The 17,090-nt window shown below is 38.1% G+C and overlaps 1 protein-coding gene across 1 annotated transcript; it reads right to left on the bottom strand.

Annotated features, from left to right (window-relative positions):
• Positions 1 to 1,902: 1,902 nt before the first annotated feature.
• fra10ac1 (FRA10A associated CGG repeat 1) lies at positions 1,903 to 17,004 on the bottom strand. Its single transcript, XM_062442064.1, has 14 exons — positions 16,914 to 17,004; positions 15,742 to 15,824; positions 15,401 to 15,490; positions 14,990 to 15,035; positions 14,612 to 14,688; positions 14,337 to 14,420; positions 14,114 to 14,198; positions 12,526 to 12,571; positions 6,213 to 6,326; positions 4,538 to 4,580; positions 4,135 to 4,271; positions 3,946 to 3,996; positions 2,573 to 2,657; positions 1,903 to 2,088 (listed from the first exon to the last, which is right to left on the bottom strand). The coding sequence occupies exons 1-14, from the start codon at positions 16,929 to 16,931 to the stop codon at positions 2,046 to 2,048; spliced, it is 1,002 nt and encodes a 333-aa protein (XP_062298048.1). The 5' UTR covers positions 16,932 to 17,004; the 3' UTR covers positions 1,903 to 2,045.
• Between the last annotated feature and the right edge of the window lie 86 nt (positions 17,005 to 17,090).

Genomic DNA, 17,090 nt, shown 5'->3' with positions numbered 1-17,090 from the left:
AACTTGATCTGATCAGGCATCTGAGTTGTCAGTTCACCCCCTGCACTTTCTGACACACTTTAAGATATGGCCCCTCCCTGGGGTTAACTTCTCAACTTCCTGTTACACAATGTCATCTCCTCTCATCAGTGGAGCATCAATCAAAAGAACATAATCCCATCAGAATGGCTTTGGGACTACCTCTCTACTCCTTCTCTGCTGCTTGAGGTGAAGTGAGCAGGAGATGGAGTGATTACTGGAGCCAGAACTGTGCAAAAACAGTCACTCAATCCACCCCTGACTGATATATGTTGATAGTTTCACCTTGAATTGACCACATTGTTAAAACTCCTGCTGTGTGCATTTCATATGAATGGTGACACCACCAGTTCTGACTTCAGTGATAAAAAGGGTAATTTGCTATGTGAGAAATAATGCACTGTATGCTTTCTACTTATCCCATCAACTGTCATTCAGACATTAGAAACCTACCGTTTGATGTATGAAATGACCTGTTCTATATGTATGTGTCATGACATGTAATTATGTGTAAGCAAATAAAGGAATTTATGAAGGTGTAAAAATAGTGATTTATCTTAATATGAAAATAGTATAGCAAACGCACAAAGGTGATACACTTTATTTCTAATTCACACTTGATTCACGTACACGAGGGGTAGACGGAGATAGAGAATGAACTTACGAAACCTTGTGCTTAGCTGTGACAGTGCTCGTTCTTAGTCATATATCGTGCAGGGATCTTCGAGGCTCCAAAGCTGGATGAGCCTCTGGGGAAAGAGGATCAGTGGATTGGTTCTGATCCCTGCCCAATACAATGTTGTCTGGCCGTGTGGTCCAACATCCTGTGTTCTACTGTCCGCAGATTGAGCATGCAGAAAGCTGGGGGTGGCATGTCATTTAAAATAGTAGATTAAGAGAGTAGTTTGAGTGCATCGCCTGACGAGATGGGATATTTGACACATAGTAACATAAGACAAGCTTTAAAATCTCTTTTTTTATCCAAGTTCAGCTAGACAACCCCTTAATCAACATGACCTTTCATTTCCCTTACTTGTGATTGGTGGCCCCTTATATAAGCTGACCCTCTCACCTCTTTACAGGCCCCGGCTTGAAATTTGGATGTAAAGTCACAAAAGTTTTTGTTTGTGAAGATTCCTAAGTTCCTTCCCACCTTTGTGAGGGCCCTGAATGTGTGCACAAGTCCAGGAAATTGATTTTCAACCAAGAAAACTGGTTCTGTTGACAACACAAATGATCAACTGTAAATACATCCGGGTGTACAAGTGTAGCCAGGGGCCTAATCACATCCCACTTCCACTTAAAAGCAACAGGTTGTTATTACTGAGTGTACCATTTACTGCACTTAACCACCTGTTTTCTAACTTTGTTATGAATCACACAGAAAAATACAAAGAAGAAAGTTAGAATGACACAGAAAGAGCAGTAAAGGGTAAAGTGATTGTCTCCATCTAAGACAAGGTCTACAATCTCCCAGCAACCTCACGCAGTTTCCTTCTCTGCAAGCTGAAGTCAAGGCGAGCGCTGCAAACTGTCCCTGGCAACAGGAACATGGAGCTAATCCTTGTCGTCTTTGAGAGCAGATGCTGCCCCACACATTCACTCTTTTGTGTTACAACTCACTACTATTACTACAGTAATTCATTTTTACTCACAAAAGATACAATGTGATATTAGAGATTAGCACTAAACACAAAGTACAGCAGTAGATGGAAAGCTAAAGCATCACCTAAATCATAATAATTCATCATAAATGCTTGTATCAAATTTTATGGCTGCTAGCATGGCAGTAACAGTTTTTAATTATTTTCCTTCATGACATTGGTGGGACTGAAACAGAGATGGTGATAATCATTTAAATCAAAGACTCAATTACAGAGTAAACATTGTGTTTATTTCTGCAGCACTCTTGGAACATACAGTCAGATACATCTTCATGCACACAAGACTCAAGAAGAAACTTGTTTAATGTCAACAGAGCCCAGAGGATTGTGTAATCACAGCGGGGTTGCCTCTGATTCCCGCAGTCAAAGAAACATGTCTTCAAAGTACTCATCAAACTCCTCCTCCCTGAACAGATACAATACACAAAAATATAGAAATGTTACTTACTGTCATGCACAGTGTACACATACTGACACACATTGTTAAATACAAACTCTGACAGTGCTATTACTATGCTTTTATATTTATTTGAAACTCTAGACAATCTGAAATAATATACATTACTCGAGGCAGAGAGATGCATCATGTACATGCATTTGAATGAAAGCTGATAAACAACCAGCCTCCTATTATTGATCTTTTCAGCAATATTATATCTTTCTGAGAACCAAATTTAAAATGTCAGGAAAGGTGTGTCAAGAGTAGGTTAAAGGTTTAATGAGTTTTGTGAAAGTTCAGGGCAGCTTTGTGTCGGCTACCTAAGTGGTCTCCATCCTGCGCTATATAAAGATCAGTAACCTATGTAGGCTAAGTGGTAAAGACTGACTGTGATGGTTTTACAGCAGCTTACTGGGTCTCATTTAATATAAACATTAGCTGTCTGCCTCACCTTGACTTTTCCTCCACCGCAGGGGCGGGCCCTCGCCAGTGGTCAGCATCTGATTGGCCCTCTGGCTCATCCCCAGCTTCGGAGTCTAGTGGGAGAGTTTCAGAGAGCAGTCAGTCACACTCACAGGAAGGAAAATCCATGTCAACCATTAACCCTTTTTACTGTAACATCACACTCTTTAGTGTAAGCCTAAACATGATTTAATTGCCGTAGCTCCATATTTGCTTACAGTTTTAATTCTGAGAAAGGGAATTAGCAGCTGAATCTTGATCAGGTATGTACCAGATCAATCAGTAAATGTCACTCTGTTGTTGTGTTAAAGCTGATTAAAGTTTGGAGTATATGTGTGAATGACTGCAGCAACTGTATGGCTTATTTCTCTCCTCTAATGTAATTGGGGTAGTTTAAAGTGCAAAGAACTGATGCTTCCAGGAAAGCAGCCATGCTTTGTTTCAGTCTGGGTGCATTCATTCACTTAGGTTATGGAAGGTACCTTTTGATGTTTTGCTGAAGGGGAAAACTAATGATTTTTGTTCAACCTTATTCATGCATGGCCTGAATTACCAATTGGACAAAGCAGGAAACTGACATGAGCCCACAGACAAGAAGCCTTTTTACTGTTTTTGTTCCTCCACGGTACAGTATTAACTATGTGGATCCTGCAACAAAATTATGGGTTGGTTTTCCTTTCCTTAAGCCTCCCTGAACCCATCCATATTCTAGGAATCTTAAAGTCATTAAAATTATTAAAGTTTATCCTTGAAACAACTGCTTTAAATACATGTGACTGAGACAAAGTGTGAGAGTGCTTGTGTATACATTTAAACCCATGTTGAACTCAATGCCACAACCTCTGGTCAAAGTAAGTTCCACCAACCCACCCACCCATCCATCCAGGCTGTGAAATGAACAGAACAGGGAAACAAGGGCAAAGACATAATTAATTTTACACTGCTAACTGAGAAAGAAAAGATGACAAGGAGGGAGGAGAAAGAGAAAGAAAAAAAGGCAAGAGGAACGGGGAGAAAAACAGTTGAGAAAAAGCAGACCTGCTGTCCATCTTCTATTATTATGCACAGGACTAATGGGTGGTGTTTCTAAGGAGGGATTGTTGGGTTGATTTCACTCCAAAAATATGGAGGAGTGACACGGCCTAGAGGCCTCGGGGAGTAGATCATAAACTGTCCAATGTGTGTGTTTTTTTAAATGGGGGAGGTGCTGTTATGTGTGTGTGTGTGTGTGTGTGTGTGTGTGTGTGTGTGTGTGTGTGTGTGTGTGTGTGTGTGTGTGTGTGTGTGTGTGTGTGTGTGTGTGTGTGTGTGTGTATGTGTGTGTCTGTGTGTTTATGTGTGTCAGGGAGTTATGAACGCTACCTTTGTCTGAGTCCTGCGACTCCTCCGAGTTGCTGGAAGAGGTGGGTTGACCTGTAGAGAAACAGAGTTATAAAGCAAAATGTGTTTTAATCAAAAGGGTGTTGTTATAAAATAAAAATGGTAAGAAAAAATGAAAAATGAGACATATAATTTCAAGAATTGTATCAGCAAGCAAGAGAGGAGTCAGACCCCTGTGCTTCTTATGTTTGTCTTTGTGCTTCTTGGAATGTGAGGATGATTTCCTCCTCTTCTTTTTGTTCTTCTTCTTCCCCTCCTCCTCCTCTGAAACCCCTTTAGTCCTTGTCTTTGCCTTCACCTCCTTCCTCCTGGAGACAGAAACACAGGTTGACTAAACTGAATTCACAATATAAAGAAGCCAATTCTGACACTGCTCGAAAGCTTAAAATCCTTCAAGGCGTCCTTTCAGAGGTTCATGAACAATTCTTGGCTTAAGCTTTGAATGAGCAAATGCTTCTGATACATCTTGGAATGAAGTCTGCTGGAATTTAAAACTTATTAAAACCACCTCCTACTGTGACCAAAAAATTGAATATAAAAAAGACTCAAGGGTGAAAAGTAAGCAGCAGCTTACTTGTGGTGGTAGTTGAGTTTGAACGAACATTCAGGGCATATTCCTAGAACAGAACCAACAAGGTATCATCATTAACAGTGCAACAGTCTTAGACATTATTTCATTGGTATTAGTGTATTATTATTACAGCCATTATCAGGATGGCTTCACAATTGTTCAAGTCTTCCCTAAAACAACAGGCAGTTCCCAAATGATCATTGACAGGTTTCTCTTGCTACATCATTCCTTCTCTTCATACTGCTATTAAGAGATCCCTCCATAATGCACTTTCAATGTAAGCGATGGAGGGGAAAATTGCATTAAAAAGTTTATTTGAAGCTAATATGAGTTGCATTCTCTCTGGTGCCAGATTGTCTCTTTTTGTTACAATCCTTCTATTGCAGCTGAACAGGAAACCACTGTCCATGGAGACACAAAGAGGGGATTTCTTTTTTTTTTTTTTTTTTTTACTACAAAGACTGTAACTGTGGAAGATATCTACTCAGACTCATGTTATCTTCCTATAAACTTGTAAATAGATTTTTGCTTTGAAACGTTGTGAACATTTCCTTTAATTCTTGCACTTCTTATGGCAACATGATTGTAATAAAAGTCATAAAAGCCATGTCCTCCATCTCTTTTAGGGGGTCCCAGTGCATTTCTACATGTATGTTGGTTTATTAAGAGATTTTACTTCAGAAACTTGTTCAACAATTTATTCATTAACTTTTGAATACTATTTATGTACAAACATCTATCAAGGGTTTCATATTTGTAGTACTTACTTACTTACTTACTTACTTACTTACTTACTTACTTTCTTACTTGTCATGAAATACTACTTTGAATTCATGCTGCTATAGAATCTAAATGTTGCCAAAACTGTGTGTAAACTGAGAAAATGTTTCTTCCAGGAATATATATGACAGTATCATCTGGAAACCTGCTCCATAAATGTGGTATATGATTTATATAAACTTATAAAGAGAAGTGGGCTCAGGACTGAACCCTGCGGTACTCCTTTTTTACTCTACAGGAATGATTAATTCCATGGTCATAATAACACTATTTATGGATATGTAAGTATAATTTGAACCTTTGTCAGCTGTTACTAGTGTTTTGACAAACATATTTAATAATTCCTTTTCCTTCATTAATTCATTACAACATCATCACGGTCCATTACATCTCTACAGTGCACCTTACCGAGTTCATGCTCCAGGTCACCGAATTGGGTTTCATTACTGTCAAAACATTTAGGATTGTCAAAACGTTGGATCTAGAATTACAATAAACTGGAAAACAATTTTTTGTTGATGAGGAGAAGCAACACGTCTGGATTTGACCTGTTGCACTAGCTTGTTAAGAGAGCCTGTCATTTCCTGCTTGACTAAGCTCACTATGAGTGGTGGGTCTTCCAATTACGGTAATTATTATAACAGGATTTTCTGCAGTATGATACCTGAAGGAGGATTATTATGAGCCGGGTCTTAGACGGGAACCCCAACTAGGACTCATCCACACACACACACACACACACACACACACACACACACACACACACACACACACACACACACACACACACACACACACACACACACACACACACACACACACACACACACACACACACACACACCTTTTACTATAAATGATCAGAGAAAATGAGAAAATAATTTTTCTTTCGGCTTACTGAGTTTGACCAAGGCATTCCTCTTCTCGCCCTGTTCCACATAGGCGAAATTAACTTCCCAGCTTTTTAGGCCTTCCTGCTTCTCACAGCGTTTATTTCCACACTGGAACTGACCTGGAAGACAAGAGAACACATAACCTGAATACATAAATAATGTTTACATATAATTCATCCACGTACCATCGACAACAACTTACGATGAATGCAAAGAAGCAACCTCAATTCCTTATTTATTGATAATCTATTAGTAAGGGCTAAAGATTAGCTGAGCAACAGTGACCTGATGATAAATGTACAAATATTTATGTGTCAAGAATAATTATGCATAATATTGAAAAAACAACCAGTAGGAATTGACAAAAGTACAAGAGGATTGTATATAAAAAAATATGTATTTTATGAATGTGAAATCAAGACTAAAAATCTCACACTTCTCAGATTTTTTCACTCCCTCGTCTTCCTCAATCTATCAGTACCCCCCTTTCTCCATATGCCCCTGCTCCTTCTCATCTCCCTTTTTTCACCTGCCTCATCCCCTCAGGTCTCCCTCAAGCTGCTGCACAGCATGCCTATTATCCCTAGAGGAGCTTAAGGTGGCATTGATCTGGTCTCTGGGAATCCTCCAGACTGTAACAGAGGGAACGAATGCATCAGAGCAGTCGATTCCAGGCACTAGGACACTCATTATTCTGCAAGAGGCAAGTGATGCCGGTCTTGCCTACTTGAGAGATTCTATAAACATTCAGGTGAAGTAATGCTGGCCGTCATGGCTTCGGGCCACTTGGGTCATAAGGCAGACTTTGCCTTCATGTGATGTATAGTATTAAAGAGCTCTGACGTCAGGACAGAAACACCTCTGGCCCCCGTCTTGGGTTGTGATGAGGCAGAATGGGTTAATTTGGGAGGGCCAGGCATTAAGAAGAAAGTAAAAATTATATGGGTTTACAATGTAAGCCCATCAATAATTTTTGTTTTCTATTTTTCAACACCTAACCAGTGATTTTGTTAACCATAAAAATGTATTTTTCTCAATTTTCTGATACCCCTCTGATTCTTTTAACTTACTGTATATCAAATTCTATGGCTTTTCCCTAAATTAACCTACAATAATAACGTGAAGTCAAATTTTACAGCTTGATGACATCTCAAGAACAAATCTAAAAATGTTTAAAAGATTTGCAAAAGGTTCATTATCAAACTTAAAAGTAACTATGGTGAAACCAACTTCAATACATCAGCAAAGGGGTGAAATGTATTCTTTTTTTTGCAGGGGAGTGCAATTTGTCATATCCAAACACAGAAATAATATTCATTCATGAATCAACCAATTTCTTATAAATGGAAAACAATAAGAAAAACTATAAATCTTAAACGGATAACTTACTAAAAAACTAACTATAAAACTTTAACTCTATATTCACTTGGCTGAACTCTCATTTTTCCATGAGAAAGTATTTAGTGATGGGAAAATAAAAAATACCAAGATATCCCTTTAAATCTCTGATGACTGGCCCTTTCTGACACTACATGGGTGTATCTTGGGACAGGGCCATCTTGTCACCTCGGTGCCAACGTGATGCCACAAACAGTGACCACAGTGCTCGCAGACCAAAGAGAATCCTGTGCTGTCTTCACCATCATCAGTGACGTCAATCACAATCGCACTAGAGTTGTCTCGTGACATCTTACTCTCTCTATCACGCACGCACAAATCAACAGATACATCTACTCTATGTACACACAAACCAGGCAATTACTGTATTGGTAATAAAAAAAAGGTTTAAAGCCTCTGCTTTACTTGAACAACAACCTCAGTGCCACAGTGAAGCTGCTCAGTGTCAAATAAAAAAGAATGGGATATATTCATAGGTGAATATGTCTGACCCTCCAGCTACTTGCTACTTATAACCACAACACTGGTAGAGTAAAGTCAATAGAAAACTGTTTCCAGGCAACTCCTTTGACAAAATAAATGTCAAAAACTAAATATAATCAAGGTCAACAGTTCTTCTCTTCTCTCCAACAGCTTTCAGGCCCCTTTTTCTACTCAAAAATATGATTTTCCACTCATGAAAGCTAACGAGCACAGCTTTATTCAATGGTGTTGGGCTCAGGATACGGATTTTTTAAATAGTGCGACATAGAGCATCCCTGCTTTACAAAATAAATTATGCATAAAAGCTCTTGTATGGGTATCAGTTGACAGAAATAAAAGGATGTACAGTGTATTTTGCTGACGCGTATTTGGTTATCCTCACACATCAGGTGAGCCTCACGTGCTCCATGAAAAGACCTGGCAAAAGGTTGGCTGAGTAAACCCGTTAAAGAGAGGGATTCAATGGATCCTAATTCCACCAGCCAGCGGTCGAAGATCAAGACGGATACACTGCGAGACAGATGGCTGCATGATTAACATTCACTGGCTGAAGTTGCGGGGCTGTGACGTGGGCCAGTCCTCTTTCACTTTTTTATGGACCCTTGGATAATAGTTCAAAGTTCACAAAGAACATCATGAAATGGACCAATTTGTTAAGAAAATAATCAGATTGAACACGTAGTAGAATTTCAGAGATAAAGCTGATTAAGGAGATATAGCTCTATTACATGAGACCAGTTGACTTAGAAAAAAAAAACATTTAATTGAAAGGAATGGTTTGACATTTTGGACAAGAAGTTTTCGTACTGACAGTTTGATGAGAAGATTGATTCCACTCTCATGTTTGCACAGTAAATATAAAGTTACCACCAGGTGTTAGTTTAGCTAAGCAGAAAGACTGGAAACAGGAGAAAACAGCTAGCCTGGCTCTGTCTGAAAATAACAAAATCTGCCTACCAGCATCTCTAAACCTCACTAATAATATATTACAGGTTATATCTTGTTTGTCTAATATGCACAATGAACAAAATGTAAAAACGAGAAGTTGCAGGGGGTCGTGTGGATATTCCTTGAATGTGTGCAGTGGCTTCTTCAAAACTCCATTTGTAGACCTGGCAACCTCATAATAACAGCAGGACTCCAGGAAAGCAAGTAAGTGTATTTTACAAAATGACACACAGTCCCGCCTCTGACTCTGGATCAGATTCTGCCTCTTAATGTATGTTTTTCACATTGACAAGAAGTCCAGACTGCTGACCCAAAGTGCCACAGTCACCTTATTTTGCAACATGTATTTTCTCCACAGTATCCAGTTAACTAAGTAGACTGAAGGGCATTACATGCAACTAGGATTATGTTTTATACTGAGTAAGTCCCAAGGAGTTCATTGCATCTGTCTTTCCACACTATATACTACTGAAAAATACACATATTAATTTTAATTTACAACACCCTGCTATTCACTCACAGATAACCACATGAAAACCATACTAAATTGGGAAAGCTTAGTGTGCTCTGGGCTTATTAGATATCACTTCTACCACTTAAAATACATTCAGTTACTTCCCTGGAGCTGATTTATTTTGTCTGGCACAACAGAGCCCAGCAGGATATCCTTATAAAGTATAAACCCTGCCTACGCTGGAAATCAGGCCAGGCTACAGCAGTCATTAAAACCAACTGAAACGATCACACCTTTAAATTGGCCTGAAATGAAAGCACACTTTCATTTTTACTAAAATACACCACAAATGAATCCAAACTGCCTGGATGTAATATACAGGATGACAATATTCAAATGCAAAAAAAAAATATCAGAGGGCGTCACAATTCAACTAATATTGTCAGTTATACAGAGGCAACAGAGATTGTTCGAAACCTGACCACAGCACTGTAGGTGAGAGAGTGTTAAAAAAAACCTTTTTTTAACATTACATAAGCTAATACTCCAGTTACCCTGACAGGAGGCCCACCAAAAATAAGCCTGGCCTCAACTACCTTTGGCCTTTGACCTCCTCCTGACAGCAAGACACACGGTCAATTTTTGCCAGAAGGAAAACAACACAGAAAAACAAGAGTTTTAATGGAAGCAGCTGCATACCTTACACCACACATGTACATCTGCTCCAAAGTAAAAGACTCTCAGGACTCACATATTACTCCTATATTGACATTTTATTGGAAGCAAAGATCATTTTTGGCAAAATACTTTCATCCTAGCTTCACACACTGATGTGTACTTTTAGCACTAGTGCTACGTTTAAATTACTTAAAGGACTCTGTGGTGTTTTTGACCACTAGTAGTGCTATGGAGCAATGTTTTTATGAGGTGGTCCCCAATTTTGCATAGGTGAGGTGATACACATTCCTGCTGCTGGCTTTAGGCTACTCCACTGAGGGGTTGGTGAATCTTCAAAAAGGTATGAATGTTTTTAGACGGGACAAAAAAAAGGAGTAAGTAAAAATCCCATTCCCCAAGTTCCAGGACTCCTATATTTTCTCCTGAAGGCCCCTTGTGTAGGATTTAGTGGCATCTATTAGTGAGGTTGCAAAGTGTTAATACCACTCGTCTCCCCCTTCACTTCCAAGCATGTAGGAGAATCTACAGTGGCCACAGAACTTGCGAAAAAAAACAGTATTTGGTTTGTCCATTCTGGGCTACTGTAGAAACATGGCAGTGCAACACAGCAGGCTCCGTGGAAGAAGACCAGCTCGTTATGTTGATATAAAGGGCTCATTATAAGGTAACGAAAACACAAGGATTCTTATTTTATAAGCATTTAAATGACTAAAAACAGGTTACTTGTATTGTGAGGAATTTGCAGGAAATGAAGCATGGTCCTCACCAATTTTGTTTTAAAAGTAAAAATATCTCAACCTACAAAAGAAAACAGAAGAAAACCAGCCATTTGGCTTAATGACAGCACACTCCCATATCACACTGTGGCCATGAAAAGAAACAACAGTGCTCTTTGTAATCCACCTGATTAAATGAGCAGTAGTCAGCATTACCTAATACCAACATAGCCTGAGGTGCACATGAGGTGATAAGAGGACGATGTCACAAAGGTGTACATGGCAGGGCAGAAATGCAGTGCCTCTTATAAGGAAATACAAGTGAAAAAATGCAAAGGTATTCCTATATATTCATATTCTTTACATTCCCATATAATCTGGCCATTTGATCTGACAAGTACAACTACTGAGCATGGACTAACAACATTTAATCCAGGTATAACTAATACAACAGTAAACTCTTACAAAATATGTGTTGATAAGTCTAAGGTTTGTACACATTTTGTATTGAAAAAAAAAGACACAAAAACTGTGACATGCTCATATCTGAATATCAATTCAAGCAAAGATTTCCTCCTTCATGAATAAGGTAGTTGGGTCCGCTTTACAGAATTAGATTAGTATTCATTTTATTGGAGAGTTTTGCGTACCATGCTGTAAATAGTGCTTAAGGAGTATTTCTCTGGGAATCATTCATGTAAAGCACAGACGTGACAGCTGAAGTGAAACACCTCTGACCTGATCTAATTCCACTTCCTGTAGAGTACTGTCACAGGGGGTGAACTGTCAGAGAGCAGGATTACACAGTCTTAATCTGGAACAATATATTGGCTTAATCAGCTTTCTCAGACAAACTGTGTTTTTTTAAATATTTTTTTGTATTTTCTAAGGCTGCATTGATGTAAACATATGCAAATGATTCAAATGTGAAATGTGTGTGCGTCTGTGTGGCTCAAAGCGTATCAATGACCTGTGAAGACAGATTTACTTTCATCGAGTGGCTGATATTGTCCTTCCAGGTAAACCTATAAATATCTGTTGTTGTCACATAAAGGAAGTGTAGACAGGGAGGAGGTGTTTTACTAATCCTGAACAATTAATAGACAGTAACCATCCAAGTACTACCAAACTGTCAAGGTAAGATCCTTGAATTAGTTTAAGTGAGACATAAACAGGAAAACAAATGTTAAGAAGAGGGAAGGGTGTTTCTGTGAACAACAACAGATCGTTTGATTATTGAGTGGCACAAATAGTCACACAGGGTTGAGAAGCACGAGCACAAAGGAAAACAAAAAGAAAGCTCAACTGAAGGTTAAAATATTTGAAAGGTTTTGTTTGGTCTCCTGTTAAGCCAGGAAGTCAACGTGAAGTTAAAAAAAGCACATTTTAGACGAGGGCAGAATTGTATAGAGAAGTAATCTACATGTATGTGTATTGTGCTACTGTGTAAATCATCTTGTCTATGTTGCCACCTAGTGGAGAAAGCTGTCAACTTCTTTGCAGCTGCATTATGAGGAACCTTGTCTGAACAAATGTCTTTGTTAGGGAAAGATAACTCTCGAGAATTCAGCATTTGTCTGATTAGAAATACAATGACAATAGAATGTATGACATTTAAGACAATGATGGAGTTTGTCGTACCTTTGCCGGAGACAACTTCATTTTCAATCCGCCAACGAAATCCAAACTGTTGGGCACAAATTGAAAGAGACTAATTTAAATGAATAAATTGTGGCAGCATTTAATGTGTTTCCAGTATCTGAACAGTGGGCCAAATGAAAAAAACATTCTGCAGATGTAATAAACTACCATGCATTATCTTCATGTACACATAGTTTAACATTTCCAGCTCTGTTTTTTATGGATGAATGCTGTTTAATGGATGCATGCACATTTAAGCTCAAGTAGTGGGAAAGAAGCATCAGTGAACATGTGGTTTGTAAATTAATCGGTTCCTTTATAGCACACACTCCTATGTCTGTGGAATCATTTGTGGGCTGTCACACCTCATCTGCCCAAAACCACAAGTCAAAACTTGACTTTAATTTCGGGAATGAAGCACCACTATATTTGCAACTGTTACATAAATCAGAATAATTCAAGGGCAAAATTGGATTCATGTATTCAAGTGATTCATGTTCAAGTTTTGCTATAACTCGAATCATGGTGTCAGAGCGCAGTTTTAAATTTTGACTATTTTACATAATGCTAATTATTATATTTTAATCTGCGTACAGTGTAACACATATGTATGTGATCTGTGAGGCCCATCAACCTCACAACAGTTTGAGATAGCACATGTGTTTAAAATATATTTTGAATAGTGTACTCAGTGGGGCAAACAGTGCAGTTATGGAGCTGAGCCATATGCACACTGCCCTTGGGTTTTATCATATTGTCAGTTATAAAGTCTGGATTGAGCCCAGAATGGCCTCGCGGACACTAGAGGCAGAGCACAGTGCCAAAACGCATCATGCACACAACTTTCATCTGTGGTGGAAATTACTGTCAAGTCGAGTCAATTTTATTGATATAGCCCCAAATCATAACAGAAGTTATCTGAGGGCACTTTTCTCATAGAGCAGTTCTCGATCCATTCTCAGTTATGAAATTTGATCCTTTTCTCATGGCACCACTAATGAAACAATTTGTGTAACCTCTTTTAATACTGGAGAATAATGTAAAAATGAATTATCCTGCAAAGTCCTGGCAATGTTCTTTGAGCACTTTCTGTAGGTGTGGTAACATATCTTTCATGTTTTCCTTTTCTTTGCTGCTCCAAAAGCCCAAATTCTTTTAAAATAATAGTCCCAAACAGATACAAGAATATGTACATATGTATATGTTTCCTAGATCAGGGTTTTTTCCCCATTACTAAACACTGTATACTTTAACAGCAGCCTTCCAGAGAATATTCATAACAGTACACAAATAATTAAAATAAATTGATACTGTTGTTAGTGTATCTGAATTTTCCTACAACATTGGCTCAACCACATAACAACACAGCACAGTTACACAAAAAATACACCATCCTTTACTTCCTTCACTGGTGTTCAACTCGTTCAAAGCTGCTGCATTCAATATATTCACTAATCATTAGGCGACTTGAGCCACCTGCTGTGTGCTGTCACACTGTCTGACATTAACTAAACACCTTCTGCTACTGCATTCTGTTTTTAACTGGGTAATAAATCAATCAATTAATCCTTTCATGCATTTATCCTACCTTGTTTTCCTTGTACCTGCTGAGGTCAGCTATGCAGTACTCTTTAAACAGTTTGTCGTAATACTTCTTGGCCAATTCTTTCTCCCTGGGACACGACAAGGAAAGAAGCAAGTTAGACAACAGCGCAAACTCATTTGAAAGTAACAATTTTTGGTCTCCAGGCACAAAATGCCTGAAAACAAACTGAATATTGAAGCAGATTGTATGACTAGTTGATAATTACCATGTCATGTCATCTTCATCCTCATCCCTCCAGAGAAAGCGATGATTCTCGCGCACCACATCCAGATCTGTTTTGTCTTTGGATCTGAAGGAAAGAAAAGGTTGAATGAGACAGCTTATAAGCACAAGTACATGGATAAAGAGGTCGATTTATGAATGATAAATTATCAAATTACAACAATGCATAAGCAGTTGTCTGATATTGTTAACACATCCTCATTAGTTTTAGCAGCAGATGACTGATCCTCAAGCTAGACAGTGAGACAGAACACTTACACAGAGCGTTTGAAGTCGGCCATCTGTCCTCCATAATAAAGTATGTAGTCACCGACAAACTTCTTATGTCGTTCAAACTGGAAACATCTGTTTAAGGTCCTTCTCTCTTGTTTACTTTTTCATAGCAAATTGCAAAAACAGCTGAATATTTAAGCCTCTAAATGAAGAGAAACTTAGCACTTGAGCCAACATGTAATACACATATAGGATGGTTATATGATTATTTTTTAATGTGCTGTATTTATAAAATCTGTCTAAAAATGAAGGTATGACTTTTATACCATCTAATTTTTGTCTTTTTTTGGTGGATTTATGAGCCTGTCTCCTGCTTTCATATTGATATAAAAACACTGAGACAATTTGATAAAGAAAGGATACGGCATTTAGTGATATCAGGTGGGCTCTTCTGTTCCTTGCTTCCTCTCTGCAAAACAAAAAACAATCACATATTTATCTAAAAGAATAACAAAGAGTTATTTCCTGTTGACAGTATATTTTAATCATTTTTATCACTAAAGAATTAAGATTCTTAAACACTTTCTGTATTAAAAAAAGTGTAGAACAACGGGAGTGAGAGGAAAACTATCATAACACAAAAGAATTATTTAATTGTGTCGTACATCATCTTCACAGTAATTGCAAGTAAGATTTGAATTGGACTGATTTCATTTTAATATTATTAGTCCTCCCATAGATATTTAGAACTGACATCACTAGATTGCCGTAGTACAAAACATAATGAAAAAACATTATGACTCTTATATTTTATTATGATTGATAGAACAGTACCTGTCCAGTTCACTGGAGTGGAAACTCCTGTGAGCCGCCTGGGAGTACCGTCCTTTCTTGAATGGCTTTTGTAAGATTTCCTCATGTTTCCTGTCAACAAACATACAAATAAACACAGAGAGCTTGTGTTAGTGGAAAAAGGTTACTTATAATCAGTATAAATGTAAGCTACTGGAGGCTAAATTAAATGGGGGAAATAAACACACACTCTATGACCTCCTACAGAGTTGCACCTATTTCAGTGTTTGGTCTGCACAGGATCCCTAAGCTAAATTTGAATAAACTGATCAATATTACTGAACCCAATTCAAATATGGAATTCTAAAGTCTCTAAATTTTACCTTTTAAGTCCTCTCTCTGAGGACTCTCCTTGTCCGTCATCATCACTGAAATCGGAATCATAGCCACCGCCACTTCCGTGCACCTGAAAATACAAGAACATGTTTGTGTTGGTACAGCTGACCACACGTTTGTTGTCAAGCATACACAGACACCAACTCACAGAATAATGCATATTCAGTAGATTAGTTTAATGAATTAATAGATACATGTACAGTGCTGTGCAAAGTTTTAAGGACATCTTATGTTTAACTTCTTGTCCATTATGCAATACCATCAGAAAGGCATCTCATTGGTCCCATATTTATTCTGCAGCATAAAAATGACCCCAAACATACAGAAAGTCATACAGAATTAGATTCAATAAGAAGAAAAGCAAGGAGTCCTGCATTAGATGGGATGGCCCCCCCAGAGCCCTGATCTCAAGATCATGGAGTCTGGGACTACATGAAGAGAAAAAAGCAACGGAGACACCCACATCCACAGAAAAAAACTGTGGCAAGTTTTCCAAGATGCAGGGACAACCAGCCTGCCAAGTACCTTGAAATAATGCATACAGGTGTACAGAGGAGAACTGGTGCTGTTTTATAGGCAAAAATGCTCACAGCAAGCATTGATTTCATCTGTTTACTCAACTTTGTAGGAAGTAAACTGATAAATTCAATGTCTTCATGTCATTATTTTGAAAGCATCCCCACTTTACTTATAGTGATTTACACTTCACAGAAACAGTATACAATATAAGCATAAGCAGTTTTTCAGATTTTAAGGTAAATATGACTCTAGGTTAGAGTAAACTACTATTACTTTCTAAAGAACTGGCATCAAAAATCATCACTGTCATCTGCTGCACGACTATAAAAAGGTTCATCACTGGGAAAGGTGCGCCTTATTAACTAAAATACAATGTAAGAAACCCTGTATCAAATCATTTTTATACATTTTATAAAAGCTTATAAATATGGTACAAAAATTGTGCTTTTTTAAATTTGAAAGCCTAACTATAACCACTAAAGCATTTAGTACTGAAGCCCCGTTTACGTTGTAGCACCAGGCTACTGTTTAATGTTAACAGGCTGATAAAAAATAACGCCAAACCAAACCCTAACTTGTGAAATTGCCCTACGAAATCGATTGCATGAAAAATACGGTTTCGACTTTAACAGATACACACCTTCACAAGATTATCCATCACATTACAAACGCAGGAAAAGAAAAGAAAAAAACACTAGCTGTGAGTGTTTACAAAATAGCGTCGCCTGGTGATGACGTTACAGGGCGAATCGCGGTCTGATGACGTTTAGCCTAACTTCACACATTACTTTGCTGAGACAAGATGAAATAATTCCTC

The sequence above is a fragment of the Scomber scombrus genome, chromosome 21, assembly GCF_963691925.1.
Source record: "Scomber scombrus chromosome 21, fScoSco1.1, whole genome shotgun sequence".
NCBI lineage: Eukaryota > Metazoa > Chordata > Actinopteri > Scombriformes > Scombridae > Scomber > Scomber scombrus.
The sequence above is the reverse complement of the archived record's forward strand: the minus strand, read 5'-3'. Positions and strand labels throughout refer to the sequence as shown.